We start from the raw sequence: 23,989 nt of genomic DNA on the forward strand, positions 1-23,989 counted from the left end.
GCAATTCTGCTCTTTCAAGCCTTCTAGGGAATCTTGTTCTTCCTACGGCTGTCTTCCCTCACCTGAGGATATAATGTCTGCTTTCTGTTTTTTCTCTATTGTTAACAGTTTTGATTCTGTCCCACAAACCAGGCCATTCCAATTCCCAAACAGGGCACTCAAAATCAAAACTGTAACCCAGCTAGACAAATCAAAAAGTAACCAAAATAGAGGTATAAATTGTACATAAATTGTGCATAAAAAGAAAATGAAAAAAAAAGTGTTCATTCAAAGAGTATCAATTCTTAAATTTCCTCCCCTCATAAAGGGAAGTATGTGAGTGTGTGGGCATATATAAATGTCTGTTGGAAGGGAGGGAAGGAATGGAGAGTGTAAAGCAAAGGATAACTAAAAGATTATGGGTCACTTCCAAGTAGGGATATTATATAACTAAAAAAAAATTCTGTTTTGTAATAACCTGGGGTGTGTGGGGTTTTGTTTGTTTGTTTGTTTTTTGTTTTGGTTTGTTGTCAGTTGGTTGGGGTTGGTTTTTTTTTTTCTTTTTTTTTTTTTCCCTGTAGAATGTAGGTGCCCCAGCAGAAATCCCCTTCTGACAGAAGACAGACATGTGCAAGTGAAAGCACCATGGCTCAGGTCCACAAACCAGATGGTTTCACTGTGCAGTGCCAAAGATGAGTGTATGGTGAGCCCTGCTCCGGGATTCCAGGGATCAGCTCAGTGCCCATTACTCAGCCACAGGATGAATCCACTTTTCTGTGTCAGACAATGTGTGATGGTATCACCAGCTAACAGAGGACACAGAATCTACTCATAAACAAGTCACTGAAACCCATGTTTTATTTGCTTTCTGAACTAAGAGGTTTCACAATTGGTTGTTATTAGTACACTTTTTATCTTGGGACATGGAGAACAAATGCTTTTATGAAGAGATCATTGCTTTCCATTACTGAAGCTCTAATGACAGGTTATAGAAATTTTCTCTAGTTCCCTCAATTTGAGGTCAGTGTAGAAAGTAAGGAATAAATTTTATTTATTTTCTCTTCTGTTGATTCCATTCAGATTTTCCAATCCCTCATCAGACTTGACAATAATAGTTTTTTGTTTTCTAATTGCTAGAGAGTCCTGAGGTAAGAAAAGTATTTAAAAAACCACTTTTCTCCCACTGGGGAAAAGGTTATCATTTAGTTGCATAACTCTGTTTTATCCTCTTAAGGACTGCTGGTAAAAGTCTCCTTGAAATACCCCTTAACCTAAAAGCTGGGGTTCTCCATGGGGTTTAGAAAGCTGAAACTCATGCCTTGGCTTTGCCTGATGAGGTTCTCCCATTTCCCAGATTTCTGCTCTGATCAGCAAGCAGGTTGTTGTTTATTGGTACATTAGTGCTTATGATGGGTTCAGGAAAAAGGTTTAAATTTCATTCCATATTAGACCAATAGGTTTTGAAGTCTTGTTATTTTTTTTCATGAGACGAGAGCTTTATTTTACCAAGAGTTATCTTTCACATAATATAAAGCAAAGTGAGTCATCTGGTAATTTAGCTTCCTTAGGATATATGGCTTAAACTCTGCCTTGTCTGTGTTTCCCTTGATTCATCTGGAATACTATGCCTAAAAGAGTGGAGAGAAAGACCAGAGATAAACATAACTTTTCTCTGTTTTGTTTTCCAGTTGTCTCTGGCTACTAAGGTCTGTTTTGTATAGACTAAAAAACACTGTCCACTTGCAAAAGAACTGCTTGGAAAAAGCCAACCCCATTCATCCCCTTACATAGCTTTTTCCTCTTCTGAGGCCTGAGAGAAAGCTTTGTACCTGAAAGGTGCTAGTCCCTAATAGTTACCACACAGTGAGAATTCAGACATACTCAGGCCAGAGCTGTCTTCTCTCTCTGCTTCATTTTCTGCTTGTTCCATTTGCTTGCTGGTATTTTTATAATTTCTGTCTGCATTATTAGCCTTTTAACAGACACCACACAGAGGATGGTGGTGGGCTGAGGCAGGTAACACCACTCTACCTTTCAAATCACAAATTTAAGAAAGATAGCTTGAACTTTTTAGTGCATTTGACTTTTTAAGTAATTTGCTCCCAGTACTTTGCATGTGCAGGTTCTCCCTTCAGCTGGGTTGAGAGGAGACTAGAATTTTTAAAGATCCTTGTTATCCTTCTTCACTCTTCTCAGTTCCCCACATATGGCTATTTGACTTTCCAGTGCTTCTGCTTTGCTTTTCTTCTCCTTGCAGAAGAGCGTAATTTTGCATCATCAATGAGCATCAGTCCAGACCTCAAAGGAATGCAATTTCCTCGGCTCTGGAAGGAATCCAGAGGTTAGTCTCATAAATCCTGTGTGTACTCTGCAGCTCTTCTAGCTCTTTGCCAGGTTTGGCAACAGGGTCATTTCATGTAGCACTCATGTAGTAAAACACATTTCTTTTGTAACCTCTGAGCAAGCTGTTCAGGGTAAATCACTGTACATCCAGTTGTGGCTTGAGCAGTGCCTGTGCATGTCTCAGTTACCTTCCTGCTATTCTGTTTGTAGAACAGTGCAGAAATCACCTCATGAGCTGGGGTTCCTGGAGGACAGAGCCTCCTGCTACTTCTGAAAAACAGAGAGTGATTTTTCTGAGGGTCACCGCATGTACAGAGCCCAGAGTCAGGGAGATTCTAGATAGAATGTTACTTAGTATGTGAAATATAGTTCTTCTGGAGGCAGATGAATGTTTGTGGGTGGTAAGGATGGTTTCTTCTTGCTGTGGTCCCCAGTTCTCCAGTGTGAGATTACATGTGGAGACAGTCAGAAATACTTTTATCTTTGCAAGATTTTTCTTCGTGGGTTTTAGGTTTTCATTGAAGAGGTGTAGAAACTGATAGCATGTTTAAGGATGTTTTCAATATTTTCATGCCTCTGAAAGTGATAGTGTGTGGTTGTGTTCCTCCAAACAGACTTCTCAGCTGAAAAACAAGAGGGGAAAAAAAGCTCTGTTTTCTGAAAAGCCAATAATTATCTAAAAAATGTTTCTCTGAAACATGAAATGCTTTGATGAGCTTAAATGTAATGATGCTGTTTCCTTGGCTGGAAATTCTGCAGCACCCTCAGCTCTGTCTTCTGCCAGTACCATAGGAACAGCATGTACCTACCTCCACTTTCAGGCAAGGGCCACAGACCAAACCAAAATTCTCTTCTGTAGTTCTCTTCTGCCCCCTAAGCAACCAGAGGTCTGAGTTTCTGCAGTTTATCACTTCTTGGTCCTTTGCTTTATTCTTCTCCTATTTTAGTTTGTTTTCCTCTATTAAGTTTCCTGAATTCTGCTTTTCTTTCTTTCCTCATGTCTCTCTTTAGAAGATTGCCAGCTTTATGTCGAGTTCTTACTCTTGACAAACTTCAAAATGAGTCCTGTATCTCTTGTAATACAGTTCATCAGATTATTATGATGAGTTATGTTGAAAGGAAATTTATTAATTATCAGATCTCAGGCTTTTTTTCTGGTGAGTAGACCTTCAAACTACAACATGCTTCACTTTGCACTGGTATGGACTTAACTCTTCTGTTAATCCACTGACTGTTTGGACTGCTGCTGCAACCTGAATCCATTCTGGGAGCAGACTGTATCAGAGAAGGAAGAGCCTTACATATTACTGCAACAGAGAGGAGATTATATATTAGAAAGATTTAAAGATTATGTTTGCTTAAGGACAGAAGGGCTCACTCAATGCTTCTGCTAAGTCTTGGGCCCTCCTTGTGAAATGAGGAAGCAATGGCAGACTAAGCACAAACCCTTGTTGCAGAGGTGGATTTTATCTAAAAATAAAATATCTGTATGTCTGTAACTGGGCTTTAAGAATATGGAGATGCAAATGCTGACATGACAAGGATTTCTACAGGGAACTATTACCTCTTTCATTAATATGTGGCTGTCCATTTCTGTATGTGGATTAAGTTTGCAAGAGAAAAAGGGTATGTCCTTGCCAGCTATGGATTTCCTATGTATTCTTGCCTTACTTCCATAGCACTAAAAACATCAGCAATCCCTGAACATAGTCTGGATTCATAAAGGTTTTCTGACAACAGAATACCTTCTGCTGTCTTAAGCTGGTCTTCTACCCATGTCAGAGGAAAGGAAGGGTCTCTTTAGCAATATCTATCTGCTCTAAAGACTTCTTGTTTCAGCTCTCTAGGTGGAGTCGTGAACACTCCAGGATTTTTGACCATGAGATTACTATGAGCAAAAATGGCACATATCCTGAAGGACTTCCGATTGTTATCAGTGGGATTTTACACATCTACAAATATTAGATTGGTGCCAAAGTGATCAGCATCTTACAGAAATGGATGCTGGGTGAGTACAGAGATTCATTTGTCTTCTTTTCATATTCTAGAATCATGGTTTACTGTATGGGTAAACATAACCTTCAGTGGCTAGTTGGGAGCTCTTATTCTGCTATGCCAGATCCCTAAGAAAATACAGTATGTCCTGGAAACTCTGATCAGACTAAATGCAGGATACTTTGGTTTACTTTGGCAAACAAGGATGTGAAAGGAAATGTGTTTTGGGTGTATAATGGTGGTTGACTTTTTGGTAGTGAGGAAAGACTGATGGTTTGTCTCCAGGTAGAGGTGTTGAGGGAACCTTTTAGTGATGGATGCTGCCTGTGGGCTCTCCCAAACAATGTGTCTGAGCTCAGAGCAGCTGCCTTGTTGCCTCAGAGCCCTCAAGCCTTTTTGTTCCTGGTATGTGCCTGCTCCTGCCTTGCCATGCATTTCGTATTGCCAGCACTTCAAGATTTGATTCTGTGTCTTCTGTTTGAAATTGCTGTGGGTGTACACCCTGATGGAAGCACATTTGGTTGTGGTATAAGGAAAGAATGGGGCATTACTGGGGGAGGGGATCCCAGCTTGCTTTTCAATGTGATTGCAGTCACACTGACCTTTTTCCAGGTATTTCAAAATGCTGTGTCACTGCATAGCTGAAGTCTGTATTGTTCAGGGAACAGCATAACCATTTGGCATACAGCTATTTTATTTAATGTGATCAGATGCAAGAACCCTATTTAGATTCAAAATACAGAGAATCCTAACACCATTTTTTTTTCAAGCAAGAAAATGTTACCATAATTATACAAGCTGTACACTTGAGAAGATGGAGAGGAAGATTTTATCCTCAATGTATGAAACTATGTAATCATTTATAGTAATGCTTCCCAGCTGTAAAGAATATGTCTCTTTTTTTTTTTTTTTCTCTTTTTTCAGTGTTTACTGTAATTTTCAATTGCTGGCTAAGTGTGTGCTTTGCTTTCCAGAACATATTATTCTCTTTGCAGCAGGGGGACATTCTGTAGCTTTTATTACAAACCCCTAGTCCTTTAAACTGTAGGTTTCATCCTCTCTGCAGGGTTGGCTCTACTCAGGCCTGTCCATGGACAGCACTTCTTTAGGAAGCATGTTGACATTGAAGGATGCTGCCCATGAGAGATAAGAAAGCTAAGGAGAGACAGTGTGGGTCTGAATATAAAAGAGGGCTCTCGGCTGCTCAAAGCATCATTACTGCACCTCTGAACCAAGGAGATCATGTACACTGTCCTCCCAGTCTAGGGGAAAAATTCTGTCACTTGTAGCTAAGTAAAATGTACAGGTCACAAGATGGCAGCATAATCTCACTAGTCAGGGTGACAAAATTTGAAGGGTCAGGTCAATAATCTTCCTCAACTCAAACTGTTTTGAACAGTCAGAAAGTCCTGCCTGTAACTGATTAGCTGGTGCTTCCTAGGCTCTAACTGCTATGTATAGAGGTGAAAGTATTATATATGTAGGTGAAAAGCCTTTTAGATCACCTTTCAAATGAACCTATTTAATTTACATTCAGATGCACTGTGATAGTATTGACATAAATTGCTCACCAGGAGTTCAATACAGAATGGAAAAAATGACGCCAGCATGTTATCTAACTAATCAGTAAAAAAGGCAACATTGATAGCACACTGACTTTGCAAAACAAAGCCTGTGCAACTGGGAGTCATACTGTTGTGTTTTTACTTCCTTTCTGCTCCTGAGAGCAAGGTCTTCTGACCACTGCCTCAAAATACACATTTCTTAATGAACATTCATTTTTGATATTACTACTGAATGAATATATTCCCTGTGAAGAGCTCATTAATAAATTATTCTATTTCTGTTTGAGGAATATTCTGTATTCAGTTTTCATCTGCTTATTTGCCTGCCTGTGTGTATGTCTATCTTTCAAAGAGATCTACCCATTCTTACCATTTGTCATAAGCTGAACCTCTCCAATGTGCACTGCCTCATTTGGGGAAAAGGACTGTGCTAGGGAGAGATGCTTCATCACATCAGTCACCATATTATATAATGCAGAGTGATAACAAACCTACTGAGAACATTCCTAGCAGCAATATTCCCACTTGTGACTTCAAATACTTAGCACAGAAATATCTGTAAAAATAAGTGGGGGTATCTGTGTCTATTTGGAAGAAAAATAAGCCATGAGAGCAAGGAAAATGTTTCTCCATTTTCAAAATTAATTACAGGTTTTTGTGATACTACTGCAGAATTAAACCATAGATATTTAGGTGCAACTTCCAGATGTGCTTTTCTGAGAACGTTGAGTCATAGTTCTACGAGTTGCTTGCATTTGCCAAGTGAATCCGATGTTTTGACATACATGCACACTGTTCTTATGGGTATTTACTTGCTGAACTTACAGGTAGGTTTTACTGGACAATTTTGCAAACTTTGGACTTTTGGACACATGCTGAAATCCGAAATGGTCATTGTCTTTGGCTTTGTTTACCTGTTCAGATAAAGATTCTAACCTAACTTACTCTCACTAGTTAATATAGTTTCAAGCATGCCTAAGACAACTTCAATAAAACCAAAGAAAAATGAGAAAATTGAACACTGCCCTTTCCATTGGCACGTTCTTTCCATCCTAAGCGATTGGCCACGTGGTGTCACTGTGTTTTAAGGCACCAAACCCTCTAGCAATAAAGCCTAACAACTCCAAGATTTCAAAGTATCCCAACCATGTGGTATTATCTAAGGAGACACTTGAGCAAAAGTGACAAGGTCACAAAAGCTTCACAGTGAGAGAGTTTTAGGAAGATATTTTACTCAAAACATCTCTTTCTCAGCTTCCTTTACCTTCCCAGAATATGTCAGAAAATTTTTAGCCCAGAAGCACTTTTTCTCCAGATGTCTGCATTTTGGAACATTCTTGTATAGAAAGCTTTATTTTAAATTGTTGCAAGTTAGAAATTTAAAAATTCATGTGTGCTGGACTCATCCTAAACTTCAGTCTAAGTTCTTCCTTTCTGCTTCTGTCTTTGTGCATCTGAATTTGCAACAGCCTTTGGCTCTGCAGAATAGACGGAACCTGGCCTTACGGTGCTCAGAGCAATATAAACTGCATCTCCTGGGACCCACAAAATGCTGTTTAATCCCTGCTAGTTCTGAAGAATGCATTGCACAACACACCTGCTCAAGAGACCTGTGCCAAATCCTGATGTGTTGCGTTTTTAAGGAGTTTCATAATATACAGCTATAGCAACAGTAAAAAAAACAGTTGTGTACACATACAGTACAAGCCTTGGCCAAGCAGATGATATCTGGCTCAGGGTGTGTCAAAAGGCTCCAAAGTCTCATGCAGTGCTAAGTGTTGGTGTGCACTGTTTCTTCTGTGAGTGGTAAGCCAGCCTGGAGTAGCAGGCCCTGTGCTAACACCCCGGTAGTCCGCGTAGGTTGCATTATTGTTTTATAGGAAGTAGATATGTCTGGCAATGGCTTAACACCCATGGAGAGTGCACAGTGCTTTGTCCTGCTGGTTATCACATTAGGTAGGTGCAATGCTTTGTATGTAGCTTACTCTCTGTGGAGATGGTGAGAGTGATAGCGCTGTTTTAAGATGGCTATTTCTTAGTGATAGTTTTGCTACCAGCTCTGTTTGGACCAGGAATTCACTTGTAACATGTCTGTTTTGAGAGCCGTATCTTCAATTAAGATGCACAGTCAAATCATATTTATGATTATTAGGTCTACAAAGCACGGTGCTCTGAAAATTCAGGTGCCTCAGTATGAATTTCAGTGCAATGGTATGAGCTGAGGAATTAGCTGTGTTGGTCTGGCTTTGAATGTGACTTGAGTTTAAATGCTAAAGAAAACATGGACTGTCAGATCTCACAAGCTGCAGTAGAGGTGAGATGTCCTGTTCCTTGCAAAGGCAGCAACAATGCAACGGGGTGAGTTTGGAACAGTGTTTGTGGGCCCATTTGTTGTGTACATTTGTGAATAGCAGATTGTTTTGTGTTCCTCTTGATACTTGCAATGTAAAACCAGCTTAGAAGTATATTCCACTGATGTTTATTTAGAAAAACTTTCTCAGATATCAGTTTGTCCTATGATTTCTCCTATTTCCCCCTCACTCTTGCTTCTGTGATTATCTTAACTGGAAGAATTTTCCATTGGCCTCTGTGCTGGTGGTGGCCTTCAGTATGGGAGCCTTTGAAGAGGGTAAAATATGGTATGGTTCATCCTGGAGGAAAAAGAGCCTAAGGCAGAAGGTATAAACAGTAATGCAGAAGAGCAGATGGGGGTCTCCTGTAGGGGAAGGTGGTAGATCAAACTTGGGAGTAAGTTGGGCATACTGCCAAAACAATTTGTCCTTGTGCTGCAAATCTTGGAAATTGCTGACCTCATTATCTAAGACACTAAAGCGTCTCCTGGTAGTGTGCAGGGGAGTCCTAACGTAACTATAATTATCCTAATGGCATTGCTGCCATGATGGTATATAAACTATAAACAGGAAAGACTGAAACCCTCTGACACAGATGAGATGCAAATGAGGGGTTGGTGCCTCTACTATAGGAATGCCAATAAGAAATGGAAACTGGCTTAGGAAATCATTCAAGGTTTGTCTCCAGGAACTGCCTTCAAAATGTTTGCTCAGGGAAGAAAGCTGTGAAACAGGGGAAGGATGGGTGTTTCTTCCCCTTGTGGTTTTATGAACCTCAGGCCCTGGAACCAAGGCTCCTTCTGAGGAAATTTTTATGGGTTGTCTTGTGCAAGGTATTATCTGGGAAGCTGTTGTACTTCATATTTTTTGGAAGAGGTGCACTGTATATCAGTGCCAAGGGCATTTCAGTGTTAGTTTCTAACACTGTTAGGTTTAAAAGCAAGTCTTCTTGGAGTAATGGTAACAGCTTGTCTCTTCATCTGAAGCTTTTTATGAATCAGAGAGACTATCACTGCCTCTGGATATAGGTCAACTACAGGTTTCTAAAATATGTTTGATATATAAGGAAAAATCTTGAATACGGAAGAAAAAGAGATTTTTAAAACAAAAGACATCTATGAATATTTAGTTGGACCTACCCAGTGTATATATTTTTCACAGTAATGCCTGAATTAAGTTTGTCATGTTTGATTGAGTTACACATAAAAGAGAATGATCCAGTTTTGATTTAAATTTAGTTATCATGTGGGGGGGAAATGTGGTGTGGAGGCTGAGAAAAGTCAGGGGTCACCATGTGAAAGGATGGTGTAGGAGGGAAGATACACAGTTTAGCTTTAACACAGGTTTCAAGATCAGAAATAGAATTTATTGACATTTATGATACTGTGGCACTGTGAAAAGTCAAGAGAGAAGTGATTTGTTAAGTGATAGAAGTTCCCAGATAAGCTATAGACCTTGGTCCAAAAAAGATCTGTAGTCTAAATCGAATGCATGAACACCAACACAAACACCAATATGTACAAAAAAATAGAAATAAAGGAACAGGAGTTTAACAATAATCAAACCCATGAAAAACTGCGCTACATTTGGTTTTCACAGGGAGCAGAGAGGGGAAAATGGGCTGATGTTTTGTGCATATTCCTTTGTTTGGTTGTGATCCAGTTTATCAAGTACTGGTGCACCTGAGGTGGCAGTTTACCTGTGAATTATCCTATTAATATCAATTAGACTGTTCTGGAGAGGAATGTGTGCAAGTGTCAGAGAAGATCAAAGCTTTTGGCTTTTTAAATGCATATGTTAACTAGTAAATGGATAGCAGAAAAGCTGGAATTGTCTAAGCACAAGACCTAGTAGTGAATTAGTAGTAGCTGCAGATCAGGAAGATGTCTCTTAATCTTTTTGGCACATCTTTTCCAACAGCAAAGACATGGCTTTGAACTTTCAGCATTTTACTGTGGGTTGTTTTTTGACTGGCTGAATTTTGACTAGCTCCCCTCAACAATCTGGACTGGTGAGGGACAGGAGACAGAGTGTAAGGGATGAGGATTTTACTTGTGCTGAACTCTACACAGCTAGCAATAAAGACCCCCAAAAGCTCTGTTGTTAGAATGTTTTTCATTAAACCCTGTCCTGACACGGACAGTCCACATAATGGCAATGACTACGTATATCAGAAGGAAGGAAGTGATGATCAAATGATCATGACCAGAACTAGAATTAAGATGTCAAATAGATACTTCTGTCACTAGAGGATGAAATGGATTGACATGGATTCACCTGGACATTTCTTCTTTCAAATGTTGGGGCTGAAAGGGTTGTTAATAGCTGTTAAGATTTGCTCCTATTTAGGAAAGTATCAAATTGTTTACAGTATCTTTGTTTCTTGGTTTTGCAATGGAGACCATAGTACCTTCTGTTGGAGTTATTAATATATACTTCCTAGTACATGAGTATATTGAATGAAAATTAAGCTGTCCTGCTCACTGCTACTTACAGACTGTCCCTGGTGCCATGTGAAACCATTAATTAACTTTCTGACTCCCTGGTTATTCCCCCCAGAGAGGAAGGATGTTTTGCTTGGGACAAGTGAAGAGCATTTAGCTGCATCTGTAATAATGTAATGCAACTATTCATTTAATTTGATTCAGAGCCACATAAGGTTAAACAAAGTCCTATGTGGAACAAGAAGCGTCTTGAAGTATTAATTCAGAGGGTGGGACGCATTTCTGATCCATGCCATGGCTAGTGGACCTTTTGATGCTCTCTGGACCTTGGGTAAACTGATGCCCTCCCCAGTACAGACACTTGATGGGGAATACACTGAATTTCTCTGAACATTGAGAGTGTTGGTATACAGTGTTTGTGTTCATAAATGAAAGGTGTATTCTACAACAACAGAATCTTTTTTTTTTTCTTCATAATATTAGTTTGTCTTTACTCTGACTTGCAGCAGTTTCTGTGATCTCAGGTGAACTGGCTGTTGCTACCTTCGTTTCACACAACAAATTTCTCATGAACTTAGCTGAGATGTACAAAGGATTTATGACAGAGTCAAAGAGCAGGGGGTACGTTACCATTTTAAATCATCTTTCCTCTCTCCTCTTTTTACTGTAAGCAAGTTGTTGCACAAGGCATTCCATGCTCCACATATCTGTCCATGTTGTCAGCTGTTTGTGTATCAGGTCTGAGGAGGAGGAGGAAATATGTGGTGTGTTATCAACAGTCAGATAACTTCCCATTCCCAGTTTTAGTGTACGTGAGGAAGCGGTGTCTGATGAACAGAGCTGATCATGCATTTTCTGATGCAACACTTCTCTGTTTAAAAATGTTGATTGGATTCTGTATTGCTGGGTTGGCTGGTTCTCCTGCTTCATGGAAACCTGCTTGGAAAGTTGTCATGCTTTTGTACACCTTGCTGACCCACCTGGCCTGTTCCTCTGGCTACCCATCATTCTGTGATGACAGGACACTGCTGGCTTCTCCCACTTACCAGGGGCTACCCCCTAGGCTGGTCAGCAGGTGAATGAGATGCCCATTAGATGTTCTTAGGCTGTTGGTCAATTCCTTTGCTTCCAGCTTCCTAGATCCCTTAGCTGTGAAGCTCCCAGCATGCCCAGGGGGCTGCTGTGTAGGCAAGGTCCTGGCATGTCAGCTCAGCCATCAACCCAAAAATGTTTCAAAATCTTTTTTATATAAGGGAGTGAAATCTTTTAGAGGAGGTATGCCAATGTGATTTCCTCTGTGGGATGAGCATTAAAGTTCCCAGCACTGGTGCAGGACGTTTTACCTTTTTGTGGTTCATCGTTTGCTTGCTAGTACTTGGCTGACAAATGCATTCAGTATGTGTGTAACTACACAGTAGGGAAGACCAACAATTAGTGGATTTTAATCATACAAAGCAAGGGTCTTTGCCACTTTGCAATGTGTCTATTGCATGGGGAAGGGTTGCAGAGTACAAATTGTGCATGTTGTGGGGAAGGCGCCAACAGTGGTTTGTGCTCTGCTGCGTTGGCAGGCTGTGTGTGGGTGAGCTTCCTGGAACTGTTTATGGGAGAGGTGATCATCTGAAATCTTGTCTTCCATCAGATCTCTGCCCCTGGAAGCTAGAGTCTCTGAGTGAATACATCTCCCCCAGCTCAGACTCTTCCTGGATAGGTCCTTGAGATCTAATTTTGGGCCTTTGCCACATAGGTCTGGAATACTCTGCCAAATCAGGCAGCATAGGTAGCCTAATTTAATGTTCTGCTCTGAACAAATTCAATGCTTTTCATGACCCACACAAAATTTTTTTCTCTTGTTGGTCATATCATGTCTTACCTGCCACATAGACCATGAATGTGGGAGGCCTATAGTTAAAAACACCCTATTTCCTTGAGATGCTGAAGGCTATGCATTTCTCTTGGCTTTGGTATGATTTTCTATTCTAGGTTATCAGGTTTCAAGAAGCACTTTCTAAAAATCTTCAGAGCTTCAGGATTCCCAAGGTATTATATAAGTTAAGAGGTTAAAAAGGATCTGTGCCTGTAAAAATATTTTTACTACTAGACCAAAAGCATTTAAAATTGCAGTGTTACGCAAGTGTCATGTTTTATGAAACAGAGGAATTAACCCTGACCTAATATGCATACACAGACACATTCAGAGATAATATCAGGCTCTGTGGATGACTCTACCTTGGCATAAGTTAGAGCAGCTTTCCTGAGACCAGCTGAGATGCTCACTGTGTTTTGAGTGCCAGGCTCTCTGCTCACACTAGTCTGCCTTCTCTGCTGCCTTAAGGGGAGCAGGTGGCAGAAAGCTGCTTTCGTACCACTGGAATTAAGCTGAGAGTGCTTTCAGCAAGGCAAATTCCCGGTTGCTCTATTAGGAAAACTTTGACTTCTTTTTGTCACAGAAATGGTACAAGATGAGTGGAAGAAGAGACACACACCTGAGTGAGAAATTTTTCTCATCAGAAATATTTTCTAGAGGGATAAACATCAATACAGAAGGAACTTTTGTATTCCAATCTTCTAAAGAACCCCTGAAGTTGTCTTCTACTGTCCGAAGTTATAATCCACCAGAAGTGAGTCACAGGGCTCTTAATTGCTGTAAATAAGCTTGCAAGGCTTATAATAACTCTAATGAGTAAGTCAAACTCTGTTTTTTCTGTTTTAAATTGTTCATATAGCTTGGTTGATGTCTAGAGTTTTTTGTACTAAAAAAAGGACATCAGTGAAGAACGGAAAAAATTCAGTTTTGTAATTTGACAATCTTTCAATAACATTACAAGACACCTATAAAGAGGTGAAAAGTCCCGTGACTTTCTCGTAGTGGAATCAGTGGACTGTAATGATCCGCTTGCAGGAATGTGCACTGAATTGTCTGATGTGTTTTCCACCTCTGATACTCATTTCAGCTGTTCTGGATAGTGCTGTTTGTCCGTGGTCAGACTCCCACTACTGAGCTCAAGCTGAGGTAATGGCCGCATGCCACTACAGAAGGGCAGCCCTGGAAGTTCCTCAGGAAAAGGAGAAGAGTAGTTTTCTGTTGCTTCAGCTTCTCAAATGAGTGTAACAATTTTACATTACGCCAGAAGAGTTCCAGAGACAGTACTGTGAAGTAGGAGCAGGGCTTTCCAAGCTTGGGAGTTGGACTGGAGCAAAACCTCCTGTTCTACCAACAACTGGCCCTTAGATTTCCTGCTGCAACATGAAATTTTGCCATTAGGTATTTTCAAGACTTGAGCACTTTCAGATATTTACCAAGGACTCTCTGTCAGTATCCACTTGTTCTTAGTGATCAGTGTGCCTGCTATAAAGGCACACTTTGCAGGTATTTCCAGAGCTACTGGTGATATACTTGAATGCATTCAGTTCTCCCTGAATTGGCTGTTTCTATATTTCTTTGCCTTGCCTCTGTGCTCAGTTCAGTGGTTTTCTTGCATTTACATTTCACTAAAATCTTCCAGATTAGCTAGGCCAGAATGTAGGTTGACTGATGCTAGCTTCATTTAAGAAGCCTACCCATTGGCCATACAAACCTACAGAATAGCACAGTGAGGATGCCTGCTACTGCTTTAGTCTTGCTGTTTTTGAAAGGCTACTTACACAGTAAGTTATTGGGAGGAATGCATTAGTTGAACCCTTAATGACTTCCATATTATTTGAAATAAATTATTGTATATCTTTTATTTGTTTCTCAGCCAACATCTAAGGGCTGTGCTCAGATAAAGGTGGACCTTGAAAAAACCCACATCCAGGGTTGAAAGAGGATTGGACAGAAACAGAAAGGAAATGCTGCTGTATGTGTCATACAATCGCTGCAACCTCTGTTTTTTAATTACTCTTGCCCAGTATAATAACTTCCAGTAGCAAACATGTCCTTAGTAGATCCTGCCCTAAAGAACTTGTGGTGAGAGTGAAAAACAATAAAAGAAAGCAAGAGTTACTCTCTTGATTCTAAAAAAGTGACCATAAAATAAATATGAGAGGTAGGTGGCAACTAAGAAAGAAACCCTTCTCTTGATAATTTGAAGCTGAATACCATAACCATAAGTCAAGTGTTCCTGTCAGCCAGGTGGTGAAGTGTAATACTTACCTAACTCTTCTGAGGTTTTTGCACAAGCAACTTTATACTGACATCAGTGTCAGACTATTTGAATAAGATCTAAAGATAAAGGTTTGAGAAACTGGCTTGAGTGGAATGACATTGAAGTATCTTACTCAATTATTATTTCAATTAGATGGTCAGCAGTCACTTGGTTTAAAATAAAGGAACAATTTCTAAACATAAACACAGTAGGTTTCAATGTGTGGCTTTACATTGACGTGTCTTGGAAAGGTAACACTGCAGTCCTCAGATACCCCAAGTAAGTAATAACCAGCTTCCTCCCATCGTGAAGCTGCAAAGATCACTATCTTGCCATATTTACAACCACACCTGCAAAACACCTAAGAAAATTAGTAGCTCTCTTACTCTGGCCAGGAAAAAGAGCCAGTGATACTTGATTTACTGTATGATGTCTTTGTTTAAGATAACAGTGGTTCAGGAGATAGGTAAGAGGATATAACACCTTTTACTTTTCTGAAACAGGGATAGGTCTTGATAGCCAGAAGGACAGTTCATTTACAAATGTTATCACCTGATTGCTGCTCAGATAGACAACCTGGTATTTTGTTCTAATTAACAGCAGGTACTGAAAATGGTTGTTTGAAAAGTATTCAAAGATCTGAAATAATAAGTATTCAAAGATCAGATTGTCTGTGTTGTTTGCTCAGAATGGGGCAAGGGGGAAACAATGAAAAATGAGAAAGCTTTTATTTCAAAACTGAATGCTACATGTCCTAAATGAGGCATTTCTGAAGCTTGCTTTATAGCTTCTAGTTTCATATGGTAATTTTGAATTGAAAAATTGACATAGACTTTAATAAAGTTTTGTCGTTGTTTGGGTTATTTTTTTACAGTGGTTAAAGAAAACAAATATGGAAAAATATTTTGAGGATGAGCAAAGGAAAAAATTACTTTTTTTTCTCAATTTCTGAGAACATTTAAAAAAATTGCTTTGAATTTGACTATGCACATTTATTTTCTTAGATAACTATATAATTTCCCTAACCTAGCCACTGAGCTGAACAAGCTACAGACTGACTTCGGAGGCAAACAGAAAGTGACTGTTATCTCCCATTGTCTTTGTCTAGCAAAACAATACATCGCAAAATACACAGTCTTCCACCTCCACCTACTCAGTGGTGTGGCTGCATCTAGCCCTGGAAAGACCCATCACTTTCCTCTTTTTATGGAATGAATGAAAAACTTTTCTCAAACAAAATTATGTGTGGTTTTTATTTATAAGAGAGTGCTTTGGTAACTGCCATCCTTCCTCATGAAGCTGTTGGGACCTAGGGGGGAAGGACAGAAGGACTATGAAGACAGTGCTTTCAGTGAGGGCAGTTTTTGTACACCAAAGCTGAGTTTGAAATTTTGCAGTGCCGCTGCTGGGGCAAATAATGATCTCCCCTAAATGAGACTTCTTTATCTTTTGTAGGTTCTGTCCCTGTTAGCTTTTCAGTTTATGCCACCAGTAGCACAGTCCAGTTCACAATCATTTGGAGTTGCTGCCACTCTACCGGTTGTTTTTTGGCGGCTCAGTAGCTTCCTGCAAGGGGCAGTTAGTGAGTAGCCCACTGGGTAAATTGCATGTAGCTGAACACTATATTGATTGATTTTTATTTCTTTCATGCTGAGCTTGCAGCATGGGCTTGCATTCTTTTCATTCTGATTTTGTTTCACACAGTCTCTTGTGTGCATTACCCAAATGCCAGCAGGTAGTGTATGAAACAGTTTAACCTCAGTGTAACTTGATATGTCATTTTATCTCTCCACCCCAATCCCCCCCCTCCCCGCCCCCTTTTCTCCATGTACTTTCTTAATAGTTTGGAACAGAAGTAAGATTCAGTCACAAATGTGGAATGAGACTGTCCTAATTAACAAGTAAAATCTTTCTAGAATATCTCTTCTCTTTGTCTCCTGAACAGTCTTTTACAATCTGATGCTGCAGGGACAGTATCCTCTTTTCTGAGTCTACCTCCACTAGTATAAGCCTAGCATGACCATGTTCTCCCTCTAAAAAAGGGAGGGGGAAGACTTTCTGTACCACCTTGAAATTATTGTCTGGTTATTATCTAGTTCACTAACATATTCTGCTATGCCCTCTTTGGTTCAGGTTTAACCTTTTAGTTTTGTCCTTCCTTCCTTACACAGTTGACTTTGTCTTACTTTCCCCATGCTGTACATTTTTTATGTCTGCAGCAAGCCGTGGTGTCCAGGAGGAAATGGATGTAGTAGTTGTCAGCATGCTTGTTGACAAGAAACACAAAACCTTTTATGTATTTTGGCCATGCTGATTTGCTGGAAACATGAAGTTCTTGGAAGGGTTATTGGAAAAATTAGTTCCACAGCTCTCCAAAATAACTTTTGTGCCTTGATTTGAAAGCATTCTGGGAGATTTTTTCTTCTTTCCTGTTCCATTAAGACATGGGTCTCCCTGCTGCAGCTGTTCTGTTTTTAATGTGTTGCTCTGTTTCCAGGTACACATACCACTCTTTGAGTGGAGTTCATTCTTCTCTGGCTGATTTTCCACTTGCCTTCTCTTTAGGAGGTAAATTTCTCAATGTACTACTTTGGTGTCTCAGTTCAGTGTAGCAACAGAATGTCTGATTAAAGCTGCAACAGCAATACAAAAGTGGAAAACCAAGAGTTATTCCTCTTATTCCTCTCTGAATAAGAACTTTTTTCCTTTGTTCTCTGCTCTTTTCCCTCATTTCTGGAGATGAGATGTTACAGACTCCTGTGTCCATGGAAGCAGGAAGATGAGTGTGTGCACTGCAGTCTGAATTGTCCTCTAAAAATGCCCAAGTGAGGCTGTTAAAACAGTGTTACTGCAGGAGTCCTGCAGGCTTGCATAGTTAATTGGTCTGAACTCTACATTGCTTTCAAATGAGTTTTAGTTGATTTTTCCATGAGTTTTGTAACTGCCCTTTGATTTGCTGCATGTAAACACCAGACTTTTATTTGATATATCTTTCTTTTTAGTATTTCAAAGATTTCAACCTAGTGCATCTAGTCCTCACTGGTGGTGAGCATGGTGGCTGCCTTTCCGGCCACAGCAGAGCCTGTGAAATGTCAATTTGAGTGATGGGTTGTCATTGCAAAAGCCCAGGAGCATCTGCCTAAAACTGATTTTAACTGGTGGCAGTTTTTTGTGGACAGTATTTTACAAAGTGGATGATCCACAGTGCATACCTGAGTTTAATTAAAAATCTGAAGCCAAAGATTTCAGCTAAACCTATTTTCCCAAACGACTATTGTGGTCATAATTATTTCTTTCTTCTCTTGTCAAAAGCAAAATTTATAAGTACTATTTGATGAAAATTAACTCTTGACATTCTCCTTCAGCTTAAGGTGTCCACTGGCTGTTTTGTGAGGCTTGATCCTATCTGGTACTTCTGTGCCCCAGTAAGAACATACCTTACTGAAAACTTATGGTGGCCTCCAGGCATTTTCCAAGTATGGGTCTGTACACCATGAAATTGCAAGTGTGGATTAAGGTACAGACAGAGCAAATTGCCTGGAGCAATGTCCTGACAGGCACCCTGTCAGCAGGACACAGTAGGCATGGAAGAAGGAAGTGGAGGAAGCCATGCCTCTGCTTCTTCAGGGGGTGCCTTAGGACCCAGCACTGTCAACAGCAAGTTGATGGGAGAACAGGATGGAAAGCTGGGAAATGTCAAGCTATCATATTCAGATAGGAAGCAGGTAGAGGGGAAAGGCCCAAAAGGCCCAAAAGGCAGCTTTCCCTTTCTCTGCAAATATTCATCTCAATTTCACCAGCATCTCTGCCTTGGCCAGGTGATCAGCCGGTAGGTACTTCCAGTTGAGAAGCCATGATTTACCGGTTGTCAGAAAGATTACCAGTCATGTATTGGGAATATATTGAGTCCATATTGTAGGAAAAGTTGAAAAGAGTGCTTGGAAGTGGGTTGGTCTCCCACCAGACACTGTAATAGGTGAGATTTGGTTTTCCATTTCTTCCCTATTTTCTTTTTTTTTTTTTTTTTTTTTTTTTTTTTTTTTTGTGGAGTATTTTGTGGAAGAACTTAAAAGCTACTGAAAATTAATCTGCTGACTAGATACATGAAGAGATGGGAGTGAAGGAAGACTTTCTGAACATGTCAGAATCAACCCAAAAACCTGTGGGAGGATGTTGGGTCAGTAGCAAATCCTGAGAAATAATAAAAGTGTCAGCCTTTCTGCTGACCTCTGACAGTGCAGATCTTTCCCTCTCAGATGTAGGCAGGCTCTCCTCCACACAGAGGAGGCAGAGGGTGGAGCTCGGCGCCTGTATAAATTATATGTGTCCTTCAGGTTATTTCAGCACAACAAGCTGCCGGTGTGTTTGTCAGCTGACAGATCTGTTAACCAAATTGGCGTTTCGGTCGCTGCCGCCATCTTTCGTGCCATGGGGAGCCCACCAGCCAAGGTAAGAGAGTGGCAGCCCTGCGCTCCGCTGTGACATTTTATGTCAACCTTGCTCTTGGGCCTCTCTGCTCCAGCTGTCCCGAGAAAACTCCTTCCTCTGTGCATCTGCTGGGATGCAGAGGCTGCTGTGGTGTGGCAGGGGCATCCTGAACTTTGCAGGCTGACCGCTCTCCTCTTTTACCTCACAGTAACTAATATGTAAGCGAGCTTCAGTGAGAACACACAGAAAATGGGGCATTTTGCTTTTATAATGTGGTGTACGTGCCGGAGTGAAGTCCGTGAAGGAAGAGGAGGCTGGTCTTGAAGACTTTACCTCCTGTAAAATGAAAGTGCTTTAGCCCTCCTGCATGCTCTTTTCTGAATAGCACATGTTCATTGCTTGCCCCAGATGAAAAGAACCAACTGCTTTATCTAGCAACAAAGCATAATCTATATTACTTTAGCTGCAGGGGAGACATCTAATGAGCTCTTTGGCTTGTTAGATCTAGCTATTTTTAAGGTGATGTTTACAGCATTTGCAATTCTACTGGAAGTATTTCATGTCTGGACTTGAGTTTTCTAATAGTAAGTTCCATTCAGAGATTTTAACTGGTGGGTTTTAGTATAACTCAACAGAACTATTAGCTGAAAATTCTTTTCTCATATATATATTAAAAAAATAATGAACATGGTGTCTGAATGCAAGGCATGAATTATTTACAGATAATCATTCTTTATGTATCAAACCCTTCATCAAATTTTGCAACAAATAAAAGAAATATGGGCATTTATGGGGTTAAAATACAGTGAGAAACAATGTTGCATGCTACAGCCTGTAGATATCATTAATTGTGCCATGGTAATATTTGCAGGCAAAGTTAAAGATTAGAAAAATATCAGTATCTTGAAGGGATGGCATAAGGGATAGATTAAAAATATTCAGGCAAATAAAATAAATTGTGAATGTCATGTAGTTTCTGGATAAAATTTGTATCTGGTCCATCTACTATTCGATCCAAACATATTGCTCTATTGTAGATATGACTATTATCTATAAGTTTTAAAGATCAGTGTTGTACGTAATAAGACAGTTCTGGAGCTGATAGATGTGTAGATAGCTCAGGTATCGAAGATTTTATCTAGGAAGTTTCAATGACAAAGTTCTTGCATTTCATCCCAATGCTGCAACTGCTATTCCGTGAGTACAGGCAGACTTCTGGTTAATGAGCACCACTGCCAAAAGGTTTGAGTGCAAGCATCGTTTCAGGTCAGAAGGCTTCTATTCCCAAGGAAAGAGATCAATTCAGTATTGCAGGTAGCTCTGCTGTTGTGTCAGGCAAGTGTGTGTTTCAGTATGTCTAAGTTGGTAAATAGGTACGGATATAAGATTCAGAGTGGTTTTGTGCAGGTTTTTTTTTCTTTTACATCAAAAACCCACATGTTTGGAAATGTTTGGATACTTCAAACTATCTAGGAAGACCTCCTAATCTCCCTAAAGTTATTTTTTTTTGCACTTTAAGAAAGCTATCAAATTGACACAGAAGTGATTGTCTGTATTAATTTACAACTTCTTATACTTGTAACAAGATCTTTTCTTCTGCTCCAGCAAGAATAATCCCTCTTTAGAAGTTATATTTTGTAGACCGTGGAATAATTTTCATCTGGTAAAAAACTCAGAAATTTTGTCAATACAAAGCCCCAAGGACCCACTCATACATGTGAAGAGGTGACTGATATATATGAACAGGAGATAGATCCCAAATCCACAATGATTCTTGAAGTAATCCATCTGTGATTACATGAAATTACAGTATATGTTTGTAAGGTGAATTAGATTTCCTCCCAAAGTATTCTATTTCCAATGATAAAATTTGGGACAACTGTGATTTCCAAGCAAAATGAAACTCTCATAGTTTTCTATATTTCTTCAGTCAGTCAGTTTTTCCACTAGAACTTTTCATCCCTTTAATTTTAATGAAAGTAGGCAGCTGGTTGGAAAGACAAATTTCTAGCAGTGTTCTCACTGATGGAAGGGCTAATAGCCCATACTAGATGTTAGAGGATCTACGTGGAAATGAGTGCTTTAGAACCAGGCTGGTAATGAAGCTTTCTTATAGTTTATTCATTTATAGATTTAATCTCAATTTGGTAAATTGCCAGGTTGTAGTTGGACCAAACCTTCAGTATCTAACATAAAATAATGGTAAAAATATGCCAAGTAATTACATTTGGTGTGAGATCTTGTAAGCAAGATATTGTACAGCTTCTAGTATACCGCTGGAGAAAGAAGTAATCCACAAAAAAAGAGTAATTATTCATGTCTGAAACAAATGTATAAAGCTGAGTGACAAATCCTAAAGCTGTTTTCAAAATCTCAGAAGTCAGCAAAATCTTCATCTAAAGCTTAATATAATTTGGTGTTATCCCATGGTGATAACTCTGCTCAGAGAGCTGCTTAAGCTTGGTGCAGGGAGGGTGAAACACTGACATTGTAATCAGCCTTCCAACTTGAACAAACCAAGGACTTATTAAAAAAAAACCAAAAAAAAAAAAAAAAACCCAAAAAAAAAAAAAAAACCAAACCAAAAAACAAAAAAAAAAAAAACCCAAAAAAACCCCAAAAAAACCCCCAAACAAACAGAAAAAGAGAACAGATATTGGATGAGGTTCCCAGGCTGCAGAAACTTCCCTAGAATACTGACTTTCTAGTGAAGGTAGCCATGAGATCTCATTCTAGTAGCAACATGGATGGGCAATAAGGACCGAAATCAAACATATGAGCTCTTGGTAGGTTTTTCTTCTTTTACTGCCATCCACAGGTTTGTAGGCTCCTCAGTATTTATGAGCTTTGAAGAGATTTTATATGCTTGGAGTTGTCTTTTTGGAATGAAACTTTAAGTGACTGCCTGCCTGTAAGCAAGAGATTTATGTGTCCTTCCAAAGCTGATCAACATTCCTATGAAAGGAAGTCAGTGACTGTGTATTATTACAATCAACGAGATTCTGACAACAGATGTGAATTTTCAGTCTGTTAAGGTTAGATACAGCTGTGGCAATTCTGACATGCCAGTTTTATCTCCTGATTGCTGATTCTTCTGTATTTTAAACAGAAATGACTCTCTCAAAGCTTGATTTGAGAGTACAGAAATATAGTTTAATGCTAAATACTGTCAAGTGAAAAGAAATTTGTTGGTTTCTTTTTTTTCCCCCCAAGTTTTAGCCTTCCCTTTGGTACTCTGGAGAAACTACTATTTGTTGGCCTGGAGTGTTACTGCTTAGCAGCAATACACAGGTAGCTGAATCCTGCACTCTGTTGTTGGCCTCAGCGTAACACTAGTAATTTCCCAGCAAAAATAGAACGATGTGCTTCTGGGAAAGCTGCCTTTGACTCTAGATGTTTATAGAGGAGTTTTGTTACTCTCTGCATGCCTGTACAAGAAATCATGTTTCTCCCAAGGAAATGAGCTAAAACCAGCAAGACCAATACAGCTGCAAGTCTGTCAAGGGATGTCTAGATAGGGTGTCTGTGTTCATCAAGTTGCATTAATTGTGAAGTTACATGTTGCTTTTCATGTTATAAAAACAGCAAATGGTACCTCTAACTGTAATTATTTTTTATAGAAGGGTATTCTGGTGTACCAGCACATTCAGCCAAAGATGTTATTTTAGACCATCAAATCAGACCCTGGGGGTCTGCTCTGAACTGTTGTTGAAGAAAATTAGTTCTGCATTTATCTGATGAAAAAGGGAATTAGCCCACTTCTGAATGGTTATCACAGGTTGGCGTAACTGCAGTCTTGGGAGAGGGATGGTTTCTGGCTCCTTTGAGGGATTTACAGAGCCCTCAGGGTTTCTTACGGCCACAGTTTCCCATCTCAATCTGTTTGCCTTTTATCCTGCAACAATACCAGAACTAAGCTGCACCGAATCAGGAGGAGTGAAAAGTCATCTTTGATGATGATGTTTCTGTTGTTTGGCAAATGTTGACATGTTTGAGGAAAGCGATTGCTGTTGGAAGGGGAAGGGGGGAGGAGTGAGGCACACTGGCTGTAGTGGCAGAGGAAGAAAACATGACCTGTCACATCTGAGAGTTCTGTGAAGATGACCTGCAGATGCACCATTTTTATAAGCAGTTAGGAAATTTTCATCACAAGAAGTTTCAAAGCAAATTTTATGTCAGCATCTGTTTCTTCAGTGAAGGCAGATTCCATGAATGGTTTGGGCTTCTGTTGAGCAAGGGAGAAGTTGATTACAAAATGACAAAGAATTAACATATTAAAACTAGTCACCTCTGTAATTGTCTGAATAATCCAATAATTCACGTAAATGAAAACCACTTGGAATGCTTTGTGAGTGTTCCAGCTGGTAGTTCTACATTAAGTAATTATTTGTACAGGAAAATTAAATCAAATTCTTTCAGCGGGCAACTGGAAGAATATGGAAGTGTTGCAACTGGAACTTGTAATGTCCACAATGCTTTAAACTAAGAAAGTTTTAAATATGTCCGTTTTAAATTTGGAGGAAGACATATTAGAAAGAGTTCTTGTCACACAAGAACAAATTTGCTTTGCATGTTTATACAAGCCAAGAGACAGACTAATGTGATTTTATAGATTTAACAAGGGTTTCTCTGATCAAGGCTGCTCTTAAATATTAATCTGAATTTTAAAAGTATGTAATTTCTAAGTGACATAATAAAATTTAATATTAAGTCTTTATTTGAACATGCTAATTCACAGTTTAGATGTTATCCATCTT

The 23,989-nt window shown here is 39.5% G+C and overlaps 1 protein-coding gene across 1 annotated transcript in view; it reads left to right on the forward strand.

The window, feature by feature from the left end:
- LOC136291884 (cytosolic phospholipase A2 beta-like) overlaps positions 1-23,989 on the forward strand; it is a 68,559-nt gene that overhangs the window by 18,424 nt on the left and 26,146 nt on the right. The window contains exons 9-10 of the mRNA XM_066186976.1: positions 1,668-1,685; positions 19,061-19,253. Coding sequence (XP_066043073.1) covers positions 1,668-1,685; positions 19,061-19,253 — 211 coding nt within the window. The remainder of the gene's footprint in view (positions 1-1,667; positions 1,686-19,060; positions 19,254-23,989) is intronic.

Source organism: Chamaea fasciata, unplaced genomic scaffold (genome assembly GCF_029207755.1).
Source record: "Chamaea fasciata isolate MVZ Bird 193981 ecotype frontalis unplaced genomic scaffold, bChaFas1.0.hap1 SCAF_7, whole genome shotgun sequence".
Taxonomy (NCBI): Eukaryota; Metazoa; Chordata; class Aves; order Passeriformes; family Sylviidae; genus Chamaea; species Chamaea fasciata.